This window comes from Epinephelus fuscoguttatus, linkage group LG1, assembly GCF_011397635.1.
Source record: "Epinephelus fuscoguttatus linkage group LG1, E.fuscoguttatus.final_Chr_v1".
Taxonomy (NCBI): Eukaryota; Metazoa; Chordata; class Actinopteri; order Perciformes; family Serranidae; genus Epinephelus; species Epinephelus fuscoguttatus.
The window spans coordinates 49,172,074-49,187,107 of record NC_064752.1 but is presented as its reverse complement, the minus strand read 5'-3'; the positions used below and the strand labels follow the sequence as shown (position 1 = coordinate 49,187,107).

Sequence of the window (15,034 nt, the reverse complement as noted above, 5' to 3'; positions counted from 1 at the left end):
ACCTAAAGAGGTTCCCCGCTTCTTTTCCTTTGTCTTTGTCCTGACCACACCGTCAGACAAACCCTCGCCCAACCTGAAGCCAGCTTTGATTCAGCCATCTTGTAGTTCTCTGTTGTCAGCCATTTTATTCTGTAGGCCACACAACCCTTTGATTACCACACCTGTCTTAGTCTTTTTTTTTTTTTCGCACGCACGCACACACACACACACACACACACACACACACACACACACACACACACACCAAGCTTGAATATAGTTAGCTAGAATTTGTGTGTTTTGTTTTGCTTTGTTTCCTTTATGAATAAATATATTTTGGAATCATACCTGCTGTCTGTTTGATGTTGCACAAGAGTGAATGAATAGTCAGCCTCTGGTATGTCAAAAATTCTGAAATCCTTCAGGCTTTACTATTAATTTTGGTTATGGTTATTAATTTAATTATTAATCAAAATTCCAAATTGACAGTTTTGTGATATTTAAGAGACTTATTTTTCTCCTTTCGAGAATGGTGCCCCACGAGGTGATTTAATGTAAATTAAGTCACATTATTTAACATAATTAATAATCATTTTTAATAATTATTTATTAGTTCAGATAGCCAATTCGATACTTTAATTGGAGCTCTATAACCAGGTCAGGACCATGTTAAAGCTTAAGTCCCGACAAATGTTACCGCCATGTAAACATAGCACTGGTGCCTAGATCACAACATTCTGGGTGTCCCTATGTGACACATAGTATTATATAGTATAGTATTCCAAATAAAAAGTATCCCCGCCTAGTAGATTCCCTACATTTTTGGTGCTTCCGTGTGATGCCAAGTATTGTTTCCAGTATTTTTGCTATCACCCCCGTGAGGCTTCCTAGTATAATTTACAACACTGTGCTTGGTTTTATTTGCATGCTTTCAATCTGAAATTGCGTACTGCTTTTATATTGCTTGTTTTAATATGTTTTACTTCCTGCCACCAGATGGGAACTGTTAACAAACCACTTGCATCTGGTTGAGCTTTTACCCTTGTAGTGACCATCCTCTTAATCAGCAAAGCATGAGGGTGTAGACACAACTGTAAATGGTGTGCTGGAGAGGAGGAAGCAGATGCATGAGATATGGAAGTGAGGACGGAGGAGGAGTCAACAGGAACACAACAACAAGAAAGGGACTGCAGTGATGAGGGAGAGCAGCACTAATGGTACTCCAGCTCAATGCCGGCAGAGTTCTTTGTCACTTGAGTGCCCAAACAGCCCTTTATGAAAGTCTGTAACAGAAGAAGTAAATTAGGCCCAAGGTGGGGACACACTACTCCTTTGTCTTTGAGTAAGCTTGTAAATCCAATCTGATTCACTACACTAAAATGTGAGTGCTGGTATTCAAAGAAACAGAGCGTTCTATTTTTACATGAATTAACAAACGGTTAATCAGTGAGTTAATCACACATTCACTACACTTGGTGTTTTGCTGTTGCGATTCCTCAGTCAGAGTGCCCAGAGTCCACTCTGCTACTCCAAAACCTGGCACACATGGTGCATTTTATGGTTCTTTTTATTGTAAAAATTCATAATACGAGACAAAATGAAAAGACACATTTCCTCCCCTGCTTCTCTCCACTGGAGTTACCTATCTGGCTGTTGCCAATCTTTCCCCATGCATTTGGCACAGCAGCTAAAGAGGCCCAGCTGTCCTTCTCTGTCTCCACATTTTCACTGTCTGTCTGTCTGCGTGTGATCCTTATCCTCGTCATCATCATCCACCTGAATATTACTATCTGACCTGCTGAACATGAGCCATTTGAGTTATGAAAGGATACTTATTGACCTGTTCCTGTATTTTATCACAGATGTTTCCCGTCGCCACATTTGCATCACTGATTCTTGGTCAAACAGCTCTCTCAAGGCTTTTGACGGATGTGAAAAATGCAGAAAATTAAACATGCCAAGAAAACTTAAATTACTAAAGTCTAAAGTTGTGTACTCAGAGTGCAACCATGATTGAAACACTGTGTGGTCATAGTTATTTATAGTCGTGCCAGAATTTCAGATGAAAAAAACAGATTAAGTGTGCAAAGGCTTTTACTCTGCCTTACTCTGCCTCTGGTCCACTTACCCTGACATTTTACCATAATCCTAACCAATACCACTCCTCTTGCCTAAATCCAACCAATCCTACCAACAAAGGCAATGAGTATTGGCCACTCATAGAAAGATGAGGGTGGGTTATTCCTTCATTATCCTTGGATTCGCAAATTTGCATACTGTATGCTGCAGCACTCAGAGTGAATATTTCCACATGCACCCTGACCTCTGTAGGGGGGTATGGAGGGAACCTAACCAGGAAATTTATTTGATGAAGAAGCTCTGTTTTGGTGCTTTTATTGCTTTCTGGCATCTTATTTACCCTTTAAAACAGTTATATACTTTCCAGATTAATTAAGGATTGTGCTGTTTAAAATATTAGTAGTTGTTAGTAAGGAGTATTGAGTAGAAACACAATACTTTGCAACTGCTATCATTAGAATTTTGCGTTACAGTACTTGCACTTGAGTGCTTCCATTTTATGTTACATTATACTTCTACTCCTCTCCATCTTAGAGGGATATATTGTACTTTTTACTCCACTTCATTTATTTGTCTGCTTTAGTTACTTATCATTTACATATACATATCTATTGTTATTATTATTATTATTATTATCATAAAGGTGCAGCTCATTTAAATACTTTATATACTGCTGAGCATCTATAAAACTACGTCATCATTTATCAATGATAATTTGTAAAGATATGTAAAAGCTTTATTTATATAGCACCTTTGAAAACACAGTTACAAAGTGCTGTACAATGAAACTAAACACAATTAAAGCTGCGGTAGGTAGAAAGACTGAAAATGGTTGATTTTTGAGTCTCATCTGAGTTAGGTTTCATTCGTCTCCGCCCTGAGCCCCTTCTACCAGACGAGCACGCAAGTATTTTATCCCATTTGGTTCTATTTCTCCTTCTCTGGGAGCTTTGGCTCTCCCTCACCGTGCAGCAGCCCTCCCCATCCCTCCCTCGCAGCCCCGCACATACTCCCGAGCCTCGGCTCTCCCTCTCTGCGGAGAGCCCTCGGCTCCGCTCCCACGGCCGACCCTCGCCCCACCTCACCCTTCCCCTCCCTCCGGGGCTCTGGGGAACCGAGTTCTGTCTTCCTTTTTTTGGGCTGTTTAGCCATGTAGGCAGTTGTAGCCAATGCTGGAATAGCTATTTTACCTGGTGCACTGTTTGCCATTGCCGCTTGCTCTCCCCTTCTGCCGGCGGCACGGGAATGCGCATATGCAGTAGAACAGCCAATAAGAACGCAGTGGTCTGAGCTGACCTTTGATTGGTTGATGCACATCGGCACGATACTGATTCTTTAGAGGCTGAACACAGAGCCATGGTGAGATGCAGAAACCTATTGTTTGTCTCCGACCACTTCATTTACATTATGCTTAGAGGATATTATAAAATTTTTACTCAATTATACCAAAACAATGTTGCCTACTGGAGCTTTAAGACACAAGAAGAATAAAACAAATAACATGTCATAAAATGTCAACTAGTAAAAGATAAAATAAGGCCACAGTTAAAATCAAGATAATGAAAGGTCATTAAAGTCAGTAAGATAGCAATAAAACAGACAGACAGCTCAGATAATGTCAGGATGTGCTTTATGAAAGAAGTATTTTTTAGTTTTTAGGAGAGACTTAAACGAAGCCAGTGACTCAGTGACTTTACCAGCTGCAGCATCAAAGCGATCTACATTATACATACAGAAATTGGTAAATGGACCTGCATTTCTAGTCATCTGACCACTCAATGGACTTTTCACACTCTGAGTCACATTTACCCATTTACACATACAGTCACATAGGCTACTGGCGGCCTACTCAGTTTTTTTTTTTTTTTTTTTTTTAACACACTCACACACCAATGGAAGCATCATCTGGAGTAATTTGGGGTTCAGTATCTTGCTCAAGGAGGGGCCAGGGATTGAACTGCTGATCTTCTGATTGGTGGACGACCCGCTCCTCTGAGCCACAGCCGCCTGGCTGGTTAAAAACATTTGAACTGTGTAGCACCGAACTGTAGAGTTAGACTTTTAAACCGTTTTTCATCATTTCTGTGTACAGGATTTTTTGTATGGGCCTAAAAACCTGCTCCATGACCCATCGGAGTCATCTTTGACATAACCCCTCCACTATTGTATAAACACTATATTATTACTGACATTAGTGCGCATGGTATCAGAGTTGGTGTCAGCGGCAAGTTTGTCATGCCCCACAAGCTTTCTGAGCTCTGTCAGTCTAATACATACATGAATAAACCTCTCTGTTAGGTGCCACAGTCATAAAAACACAAGCTAAACAGCTGGCACTAACAGACCTTTCAGTTTTTCTGGCTGAATCACCTACCTGCTTTGTGCTAACCTTAGCTAATGAGCAAGAGGTCATAGTTGTGCTCGGGGGTCGAGTATGTTACTGTGCTACTGGGTTAGCTGCTAATGAGAGTCTGTAGTTGTGTGGTGGCTCATTCATGGGCTCTGTTGTATAATCTTTATTTGTATTATTTAATGAACAGTATAACTATATAATCTGACAGATATATAAGAATAGCTGGTTATTAACTATCCAGTTTGTGCTTTAAGATCAATCTTAATTTACATTAAGAAAAAAAAACAGTTTCCCTGGGATCAGAGTGATATCTTCCATGAAGTTCTTATAATTAGCTCTAATAAAACACTGAGGACATTACACACCTGGTACGTGTGGATAGGGCTGAAGTATTCGTCCATCTCATTTATGGCATCCCACTGTGCAGAGAAAGAGAAACGGAGAAAGAAACACTCTTGGGTCAGTCGCATGTTCACACATCTCAGCAAATCATTCAGCTGCTGTCTGTATTTCCCACATGAGCGTGTGTGCCTACATGTCTTCCTGAGCACATCAGAAGATTATTAGCTTTGAATTTAAATGAAACATGTGACGACTCCTGTCACAAACACCCAGGCGGCAGTTATTCTAGTGTGGCAGGTGTATGTATGGTACGCTATATTTGGATTTCTCAGAAGACCAAGTGTATGGTTTCCAGATGATTTCAAACCTCATTATCTATATGGCTGAGTTGGAGTGGTGCACACTTTGACAGTCAAAAACAAAATGTAATGATTATGGTTTTGCACGAGATCATACATTCATCCTCCCATCCCATCCCTATGAAAATCTCACTGTTGAACTGGGATTAATTCTTGTTTTAAATATGCTGATGTATTCTGGTCAGGCAAGCAATGGTTAACACATGCAATCATGTTTTACATTTCAGCATGTTGGAATTCACTTAACGTAATTCCAACAGGACACATTTTCCTTTAATGAGATGCCCCTCATCTATGTGATTAGATTTACAGTACAGGCCAAAAGTTTGGACACACCTTCTCATTCAATGCGTTTTCTTTATTTTCATGACTATTTACATTGTAGATTCTCACTGAAGGCATCAAAACTATGAATGAACACATGTGGAGTTATGTACTTAACAAAAAAAGGTGAAATAACTGAAAACATGTTTTATATTCTAGTTTCTTCAAAATAGCCACCCTTTGCTCTGATTACTGCTTTGCCCACTCTTGGCATTCTCTCGATGAGTTTCAAGAGGTAGTCACCTGAAATGGTTTTCCAACAGTCTTGAAGGAGTTCCCAGAGGTGTTTAGCACTTGTTGGCCCCTTTGCCTTCACTCTGCGGTCCAGCTCACCCCAAACCATCTCGATTGGGTTCAGGTCCGGTGACTGTGGAGGCCAGGTCATCTGCCGCAGCACTCCATCACTCTCCTTCTTGGTCAAATAGCCCTTACCCAGCCTGGAGGTGTGTTTGGGGTCATTGTCCTGTTGAAAAATAAATGATCGTCCAACTAAACGCAAACCGGATGGGATGGCATGTTGCTGCAGGATGCTGTGGTAGCCATGCTGGTTCAGTGTGCCTTCAATTTTGAAGAAATCCCCAACAGTGTCACCAGCAAAACACCCCCACACCATCACACCACCTCCTCCATGCTTCACAGTGGGAACCAGGCATGTGGAATCCATCCGTTCACCTTTTCTGCGTCTCACAAAGACACAGCGGTTGGAACCAAAGATCTCAAATTTGGACTCATCAGACCAAAGCACAGATTTCCACTGGTCTAATGTCCATTCCTTGTGTTTCTTGGCCCAAACAAATCTCTTCTGCTTGTTGTCTCTCCTTAGCAGTGGTTTCCTAGCAGTTATTTGACCATGAAGGCCTGATTCGCGCAGTCTCCTCTTAACAGTTGTTCTAGAGATGGGTCTGCTGCTAGAACTCTGTGTGGCATTCATCTGGTCTCTGATCTGAGCTGCTGTCAACTTGCGATTTCTGAGGCTGGTGACTCGGATGAACTTATCCTCAGAAGCAGAGGTGACTCTTGGTCTTCCTTTCCTGGGTCGGTCCTCATGTGTGCCAGTTTCGTTGTAGCGCTTGATGGTTTTTGCGACTCCACTTGGGGACACATTTAAAGTTTTTGCAATTTTCCGGACTGACTGACCTTCATTTCTTAAAGCAATGATGGCCACTCGTTTTTCTTTAGTTAGCTGATTGGTTCTTGCCATAATATGAATTTTAACAGTTGTCCAATAGGGCTGTCGGCTGTGTATTAACCTGACTTCTGCACAACACAACTGATGGTCCCAACCCCATTGATAAAGCAAGAAATTCCACTAATTAACCCTGATAAGGCACACCTGTGAAGTGGAAACCATTTCAGGTGACTACCTCTTGAAACTCATCGAGAGAATGCCAAGAGTGGGCAAAGCAGTAATCAGAGCAAAGGGTGGCTATTTTGAAGAAACTAGAATATAAAACATGTTTTCAGTTATTTCACCTTTTTTTGTTAAGTACATAACTCCACATGTGTTCATTCATAGTTTTGATGCCTTCAGTGAGAATCTACAATGTAAATAGTCATGAAAATAAAGAAAACGCATTGAATGAGAAGGTGTGTCCAAACTTTTGGCCTGTACTGTATTTAAAAAAAAATAAATTGTATGAGTAACTTTTTCTTTTAATACTCCAATACATGATTGTACTTGCATGCTTTTGCTTGGGTAAAATTTTTAATGCAGAGCTTTTACCAGTAACAAAGTATTTTTACAGTGTGCTATTATTACATATACTTAATTAAAAGATCTTAATACTTCCTCCACCACTGCTGCTGAAACAGCAATTGTTTTGGCATCACTGGGATTTTTGATTTTCCTGAAATACCAGTGCTGGCACTCTGGAAAATCACATTCACTTTGTTGAAGTTTATTTGACACAACATTGATTTTACTACTATAGAAGTCCTTCTTCTTCCAAAATCTTTTGGTGGCATCTCTCCAATCTTGGGCATGTGCCAGATTATTTGCACCTGGCACAACACTTTGCCTTATATAGTGTTTAGAAGACGTTACCTTTGCTAACAGGTGACTTCTGATCAAGTGGGATTCATAGTTCAGCACACCTGGGTAAGAGCAGGTTTGGATGGTTAGGAAAATTCACTGCATGTGGAGCTGACTTCTCTTACATTTAGTCTTGCCAGAAAATAAAGAGGAAATAAAAGAGAAATTTAAGAAAATGTTGCTGCGCAAGGCACAATACAAAAACTTTGCACTCAGTGTTGAAATCTCGACCTGAATCTATTAACAACACTACTAAATACCCATAGACTTTTCAACTAAAAAAAAGTGGTTTTGCAGGTTTAGTTACTCTATATTGTTCAAAATTTTACCTACCTGTAAAATGAATGTTGTCATGGCAAAGAGTCACACTGTTCAAAAATGTCTGGATAAGAGCCAAATTGTACAACAGTGCAATTTCGCTTAAAGCACATGCTGCAAGCTAACCTGGTGAAGCTGCTTGCTTTACTCCTTAACATCTCACTGCCACACATAAATGATTCACACCCTCTGCTTAAAGGTTTCATTGTCAGTGCAAATCCAGTTGTGCAGTGACATGGTACATTTTGATGTCAGGAGAAAAATATCCTTTGGTGCTCCTGTATTAGAAGTGTCCCACCACAGCTCAGTCATAGAGCAAATAAGGATATTCTGTCCACTGGTTTATTCATGGTAACATGGAGACTCAATTGCAGGGTGTCATAAGTTTATGCAAACAGCTTAACCCAAACTCCAGGGGAGTGGGATTGTGACATAAAGCAAGGACATATTATTCAAAAGGGTACAATAATAGAATATTGGTTAACAAAATAAACTGAGATTTAGTTGATAAAATGATCCACTGATAGAAGACACCATGAGGAGACTAGTGTGTGAGTAACCCCTCACTCTTTTGGAAGTACAAACAACATTAAGCCAAATGACACTGAAAAAAATCACCTACACCCATGATATGTCCCTGCTTAATTTCACAACACAAAAATAATGGTCAAGTGTGATTCTCTAAGACAGCTCATGACTCGTGACTGCTCATCTCAAATCACTTTTGATTGCATAAGAAAAAAAGAAAAAGAATATTATTTCTAACATATAACTTTTTTAATTTTATTTTACTGGGTCTTTATACTGTTCAGAAGGAAGACATTAAACAAAAGATTCAAACCAATAAAGCTATCAAAAAATGTAATAATTCAGAGTTTCAATTAATTCCACCTTTCTTCTCCTCCTATCAAATCAAACAGCTTTCCTCTTCTCAACTGTGTTCTCTCTATGTGCCATCCAGTCTTAATTTTGACAGATATTTTAGATTTATTCTTACTCTTGAGATGGAAATGCTTATTATTTTTAGTCACATTTTAGTCATTTTCATCCTTCATAGTTTAAGTCTAGTATTAGTTGACAGAAATTCAAAATGACATTCAGCAGCTAACAAGTGGAGCTAACTGCTACCAGCTCTGGTGCAACTAACAAACTCCACAAAATAATTTAACAGCTCCACCATCCTCAGTCAGACACACAAGGTTGATTATTTAATGCTGAATTACAGCTCACAGCTCACACCCATGGCTGACACTGTTCCAGTGTGAGTGTTTTTGCTGGCTAGCCAAACATCCTGGAGCAGACTATTTACTGGAGTTTACCAGCCTGTTGCTCATGCAGCATTTGAATATAATTGCAAACATGGCCATTCACGGCATCATCTGATGGTCTACCACTGACATTTTTGTCATGTTGTCTCATCAACAAAAATGAAGTAGTTCGTAGATCGTAGTTTGTGTCAATGCAATTAACACTGGTGCCACCTCACATAATTTCGAAATGAGTGATATCATGTTAAAGGGAAACTCCAAGAAGGTCTGATTTACTATAGTTTTACTCCTGAAGGGGAACTTTGCCCAGAGCTGCTCCACAGACAATGAATGGTAAAAGATGACACTGAGAGCAGCCAGAGGAATGTTCTGAGTATGGGTCCATTTTCTGTTTCAGCACTGAGATCACTACAACAGAATATAGCTCATTTGGGTATAAAAAAAAATAAAACAAACATTGTGTGGGTTCATAAAATCAGCCTTCCATTCATTATCTACAAAGCAGCACCACACTTTATACTTGATGACATCACAAGACTTTGTTCTCTGGTTTCTTACTTGGAGAGAGAGAATCACATGTTCACAAATACTGACTGAACTTAACTAGGCCACGGGAATACCATATTGGTATTCTCAGTTTAGGTGGTGTTCCCTTTAATGAAGAGTAGTCTATAAAAAGTAGCGTATAATGTCTTCTGTGGTTCTGGAGAAGCTTTTGTAAGTCTGGAAAAAGAACTCTGATGATATCATTAGGGTAATCAATCAGGGGAGACTCATTTTTATAGTAAAATAATATTTATAAACATGTGAACATATGAATAAAAATGTCTTTGGCAATTAGGCCTTGTAGAGATGGTATGATTTAAGGAGGGTGATGAATCCATTGTTGAATAGGGAACCACCCCGGGGTCTAGATGCTGGTGGTGGTGGAGGTGGTGAAGATGAGATGAGAGGAAGATGGAGAAGTGCTGATGATCTGGATGAGTAGATGTATGAGACTTTATTGACATTGTCCTGGAGTCTGGATATGCTGGCTGGGGGTGAATGGGGTGGAGGAGGGCACAAAGATTCTGCCTAAAATGATACAGTAGCTAAATGCAGCAGAAGAGAGAGCAGATTTAAAATTTTGCAGTGGCATCCTGATTGGCTGAGAGAGATCATAGCAAAGTTTGATTGGATAACTAGACGAGTGAACACCTATAGTCAGCTGATTAGAGGAAGCAGTGGGAGTGGCATGGAGAGAGTTGTGAATGGATGAGCACAAAGAAAGTCCTCCTGATTGAACTTGATGAGATGAGAGATTTTATAATTTAAGGAGGGTGATAAATTCATAGTTGAAAAAGATGCGTAAGAAGGGAGAGGGACAACCAACCGCAACATGAGGTGACCTTTACCTTACCAGGAGGCAAGAGGCTTCTAATAAATATGTAAAGAGAAAATTAAGGGGAGATGCATAGCTAGAGAAACATGCATAAAGCAAAACGAGAAAGACTATGGAATGGATATGTGCATTGTTAAGTATATGATAGAAATAAGCCCTGAATGAGATGGGATAACTCTGATGAGAAATGTGTGGTAGGAATATGTCTAGAATGACAGCTAGGGAGCCACCAACTAGTAGATGATGATGGATGTGAAATAAGTGTTGAAAAGGAAAGCAGGAGGGAAATGTGTTGAGGTCTAACCACTAAATGATATAAAAGCCAGAGATGAAGTAAGCTGTGACAAGGACCAACTGAAATAAAAGGCCATAAGACCAAACAGAAATTAAGGTCAGAAGACCAACTTAAATAAAATGTTTAAAAAAAAACATTAAGGTCCGGCAACCAAACATAAATTAAAGGCAGCAATTTTCAGCATGTCAGCAACAGCATTTAAGGGTCTGATGACCAAACTGAAAATACCGTAACTGTTGCATGGTCCTAGTGACCTAGGCCTGTATGTAGAACATAATAAAAGGTCAACAAGGACCAAACAGAAATAAAAGGCCATAAAACCAAACAAAAACTAAGGTCATAAGACCAACTTAAATAAAACTGGTCAAAGTAAAATAAGGTCCGGCGACCCAACAGAAATTAAAGTCATCATTGACAAACAGAAATTATGGTCAGACGACCAAACAGAAAATACTGTGTATGAGCATGAGGTCCCATAGACCTTGGGTGCACAGCCTGGGGTCTTAAGGACCATGTGTAGAACAAAATGAAAGGTCAGTGAAGACCAACTGACATAAAAGGTCATAGACCAAACTGAAACTAAGGTAATAAGACCAACTTAAATAAAATGGTGAAAGTAAAATAAGGTCCGATGAACAAATTGAAATTAAGTCAGCATGACAAACAGAAATGAATAGTCGCATGACCAACAGAAATAAGTGTTGAGGGGTCCCGTTGACCACCTATGAGCATACAGTGAGTGGTCCCGAAGACCATGGGTGTTTGTGCATAGAGCATGAGGTCCCGCAGACCGTGACTGTGCATTTGCTTGAGGTCCCAAAGAACATGGATGTATGTGCATACAGCGTGATGTCCTGCAGACCATGTAAATGAGTGAGCAGCATAATAAATGCAAGCAAGGTAAATTAAACCAATAGAATTACATTTTATGGCCAACTTGAATAAAGAAGTAAAGCAGAATAGGTCCCATGACCAGCAGATAATAAATCAGCAAGACAGAAATTGTGATTAGATAACCAAGATAAAATAATCTTGAGTGATGCATGATTGTGGATTATAAAGTAAGCAATGACGAAATAGCGACATGACAACCAAACAGAAATGGCAAATGGCTGATGCATGACTGTGACTCCATAAATATGAAGGTGGCAATAGGAAATACTATAACCAAGACTTGATTGAGAGTTTGCAGATGAGAACACCTCAAAAGTCTTCCATCAGCGATCTGAATGACTTAGCAAGAAATTAGGGCACAGAAACCTGATTAATGAAATGGTGCTAATATTGACAAAACCAGTCTAAGAAAGGCAAGGCAAATTTATGGTAACACTTTACCTGAAGGTATCTACATAAGGGTGACATGACACTGTCATAACTATATTTTTTTTTAAAATGACAACTTGACATTAACCAGGATGACATTACCAGAAGATGTCTTTGTCATAACAACTTGACATTAACAAAAAATGCACTTATTTTTGTGTTTATGACAAGGTGACATAATGACTACTAGAATTAGATGTCCACGGTTACAGACCGATTCTAACAATCGGTCAGATAGATGTCTGGGAAGATACGACATAAAACTGGCTGTCATGACCAGTGCTGGGGGGTAATGCGTTACAAACTAAAGTAACAAAGTAAAGTAACAAAGTAACGCGTTACTGTAATCAGATTACATTTGTCTGTAATGCAGTAATGTAACACATTACTGTTGATAACTTCAGTAATTGCATTACAGTTAATAATCAAATAATGATATTGTTACTTGCATTACTTTAAATTATTCAACTATCTGCATAACGGGAGGACAGAAAAACAAAACAAACATCTCCTTTCATGCGTGCTTATGCAAAACTCGTCTGACCTCACTCACGTGACCTGACTGTGACTGGCTGGATTTCATGGAGGAGGAGACGGAGCGAAAAATGGCAGAGCCGCTTAAGACGTCTTTTGAGGGGTGGGGATACACACACTACTTCGAATTTTTTGCACAAAAGGGCAAGAATGTGATGGTAAGGTGTGAACTGTGCCCAGGCCATAAACAATTCTCCACCGCTGCGAACACGACATCAAATCTTTCCAAGCACCTGCAAAGGCAACATGCTAACATAAAGCTAGAAGATGAAGACCCGTAGACCCTGAGTGATGCTGAAGATAAGGTGACACCAACCAAGCAGCCAAGGCTTTATTTTTCAACAAAAAGTAGCCTAGCTTGTTAGCCTTAGCTAACTTAGCAGCTTTGAGCGAGGTGGGCGTGTTTAAGCAACCAGACTTCATTTGGCCCGCCTCTTTGCCTATTTTTGATTGGCCAAGAGTTGGGCAAACTCAGGCACTGCCAAGATGGCGACGGTCAGAGCCACCTACTTTGAGCTTCAAACCCGCTCCTCAGAAACCAATGGGTGACGTTACGGTGACTACGTCCATATTTTCATACAGTCTATGGTTGTTACACAACAAAACCAAGAGCTGGGCAGAAATCTTAGAGCAGAAATTCCACAAGCGCACAGAAGCAGTTTGAGTGCAAGGAGACAAGCCAAAGCTCGAGCAGGAAATCTGCGCAAGGAACATGGCATTTGAATATGAAGAAATGTAAATGTGAAAAGAATTCAGGAAGGAATGTAAATGTACAAATTGTAATAAATGTCTGAAGGTATGTAAATGTACAAAGAATGTGTGAAGGAGTATAAATGTATGAAGAAGTGTAAATGTATAAAGAATGAGTGAAGGAATGTAAATGTTAAAATGTATGTAGGAATGTAAATGTACAAAGAATGTGTGAGGGAATGTAAATGTAAAAGAAAAGACACATTTTATCAGTTAGTTAACTACATTTATTTTTTTATGCATTTTTGTGCAATTTAATGGCATGTGAATTTATTTATTGACTCATTTATTTATGTATTTATTTTTAATTTTGGCAGTTCTGGTCCTCCATATCCTTGCAGCTGTCACACTGCCAAAGTTTAAAGTGCGGTGGCTGACAGAAGGGAGAGGAGAGATATTTTAAAGACACTGCTGACCACCGAATACAGTGCTGCCCCCTCCGATGAGCAGGATGTATCACAGATTTCCACCTCCAGCACTCATTGACTACTTGAAGTCTGGGTCAGAGATGGCGATTCTGAACCGTTTCCCCACAATAGAGACTATATGTATGAAATTCAACACAGAGACACCCTCTAGTGCACCGGTGGAGAGGCTCTGTAGCTTGGGCAGTCTTGTGCTGACTTTGAGGAGGAACAGGTTGTCTGACAAACAATTTGAGAGACTCCTCTTCATGAGGTATAACCACTTCTTTGATAAGCATGTCCAGTAAAATGGAAAAATGTGCTGTAAAGCCCTAGTTTGGTGAGTGCGCTACAGTGAGTTGAGTGTGTTTGGCCTGTTAAATGCACAGTTGAAATTACATTTCATATGCAATGTTGTTTTCCTTTGAAGTCTCACCATTGTCTGATATGATGATGATGGCCAGTATCTTACTTTATTTGTTGACATTATTTTGAACAAATTCATGTTTGCATTAGTTGTTTGGTAGGACAATCTCTTTTAAGTTATATTGTTGTATTGTAAAGAAATTCAGTTTGACAATGCTTATCTCATGGCCTCAAAATAGAAATAGACATTTAATGATGATATAAGTTTCCAATAAAAGTTTTGATCATAATTTTATTTTGAGACATTTTGCATACTGCCAGTACTGTAGCCCTGTTCTTGACACATGTTGTGCTGTTTGGGCTGATTTTTTAACAACTTTGCTATCAGCTTTGTTGTATTAAAGAGCATAAAAGAGAGATCTTGTGTATGTCCTCCGTATTAGAATAAGGATTTGTGCTGATCTGGGCATATATAAGGTTTAACTTTATATTGTTAATTGGCAATTAAGTTATGGTGCATCTCAGGTGATGTTACAGAGTAATCCAAAAGTAATGTAACTAGTAGTGTAACTATTAACTTTTAGCAGTGAGTAAGATATCATGATATCTTAATGACAAATCAAAATGGTACCACTTTAGTTGAGGTCAAAGAGTTTATTCATTACACTGTCATAATGGTGTCATGACAGCCAGTTTTGTGTCGTATCCTGCCAGACATCTATCTGACTGAGTGTTAGAATCGGTCTGTAACCTTGGACATCTAATTATAATAACCACGATGTCACCTTGTCATAAACACAAAAAGAGGTGCATTTTTTTGTTAATGTCAAGTTGTTCTGACAAAGACATCTTCTGGTAATGTCATCCTGGTTAATGTGAAGTTGTCATAATAAGGACATCCGAAACAAATTTAATGTCAAGTTGTCA

At 39.4% G+C, this 15,034-nt stretch overlaps 1 protein-coding gene across 3 annotated transcripts in view; it reads right to left on the bottom strand.

Annotated features, from left to right (window-relative positions):
- The window catches only part of epha8 (eph receptor A8), a 391,056-nt gene that overhangs the window by 248,173 nt on the left and 127,849 nt on the right, over positions 1-15,034 (bottom strand). For 2 of the 3 annotated variants that reach the window (XM_049570869.1, XM_049570874.1), the window contains exon 3: positions 4,777-4,830. The exons of the other annotated variant lie outside the window; for it this stretch is intronic. In XM_049570869.1, the coding sequence (XP_049426826.1) occupies positions 4,777-4,830 (54 nt within the window). The remainder of the gene's footprint in view (positions 1-4,776; positions 4,831-15,034) is intronic. 3 annotated transcript variants of the gene reach the window in all.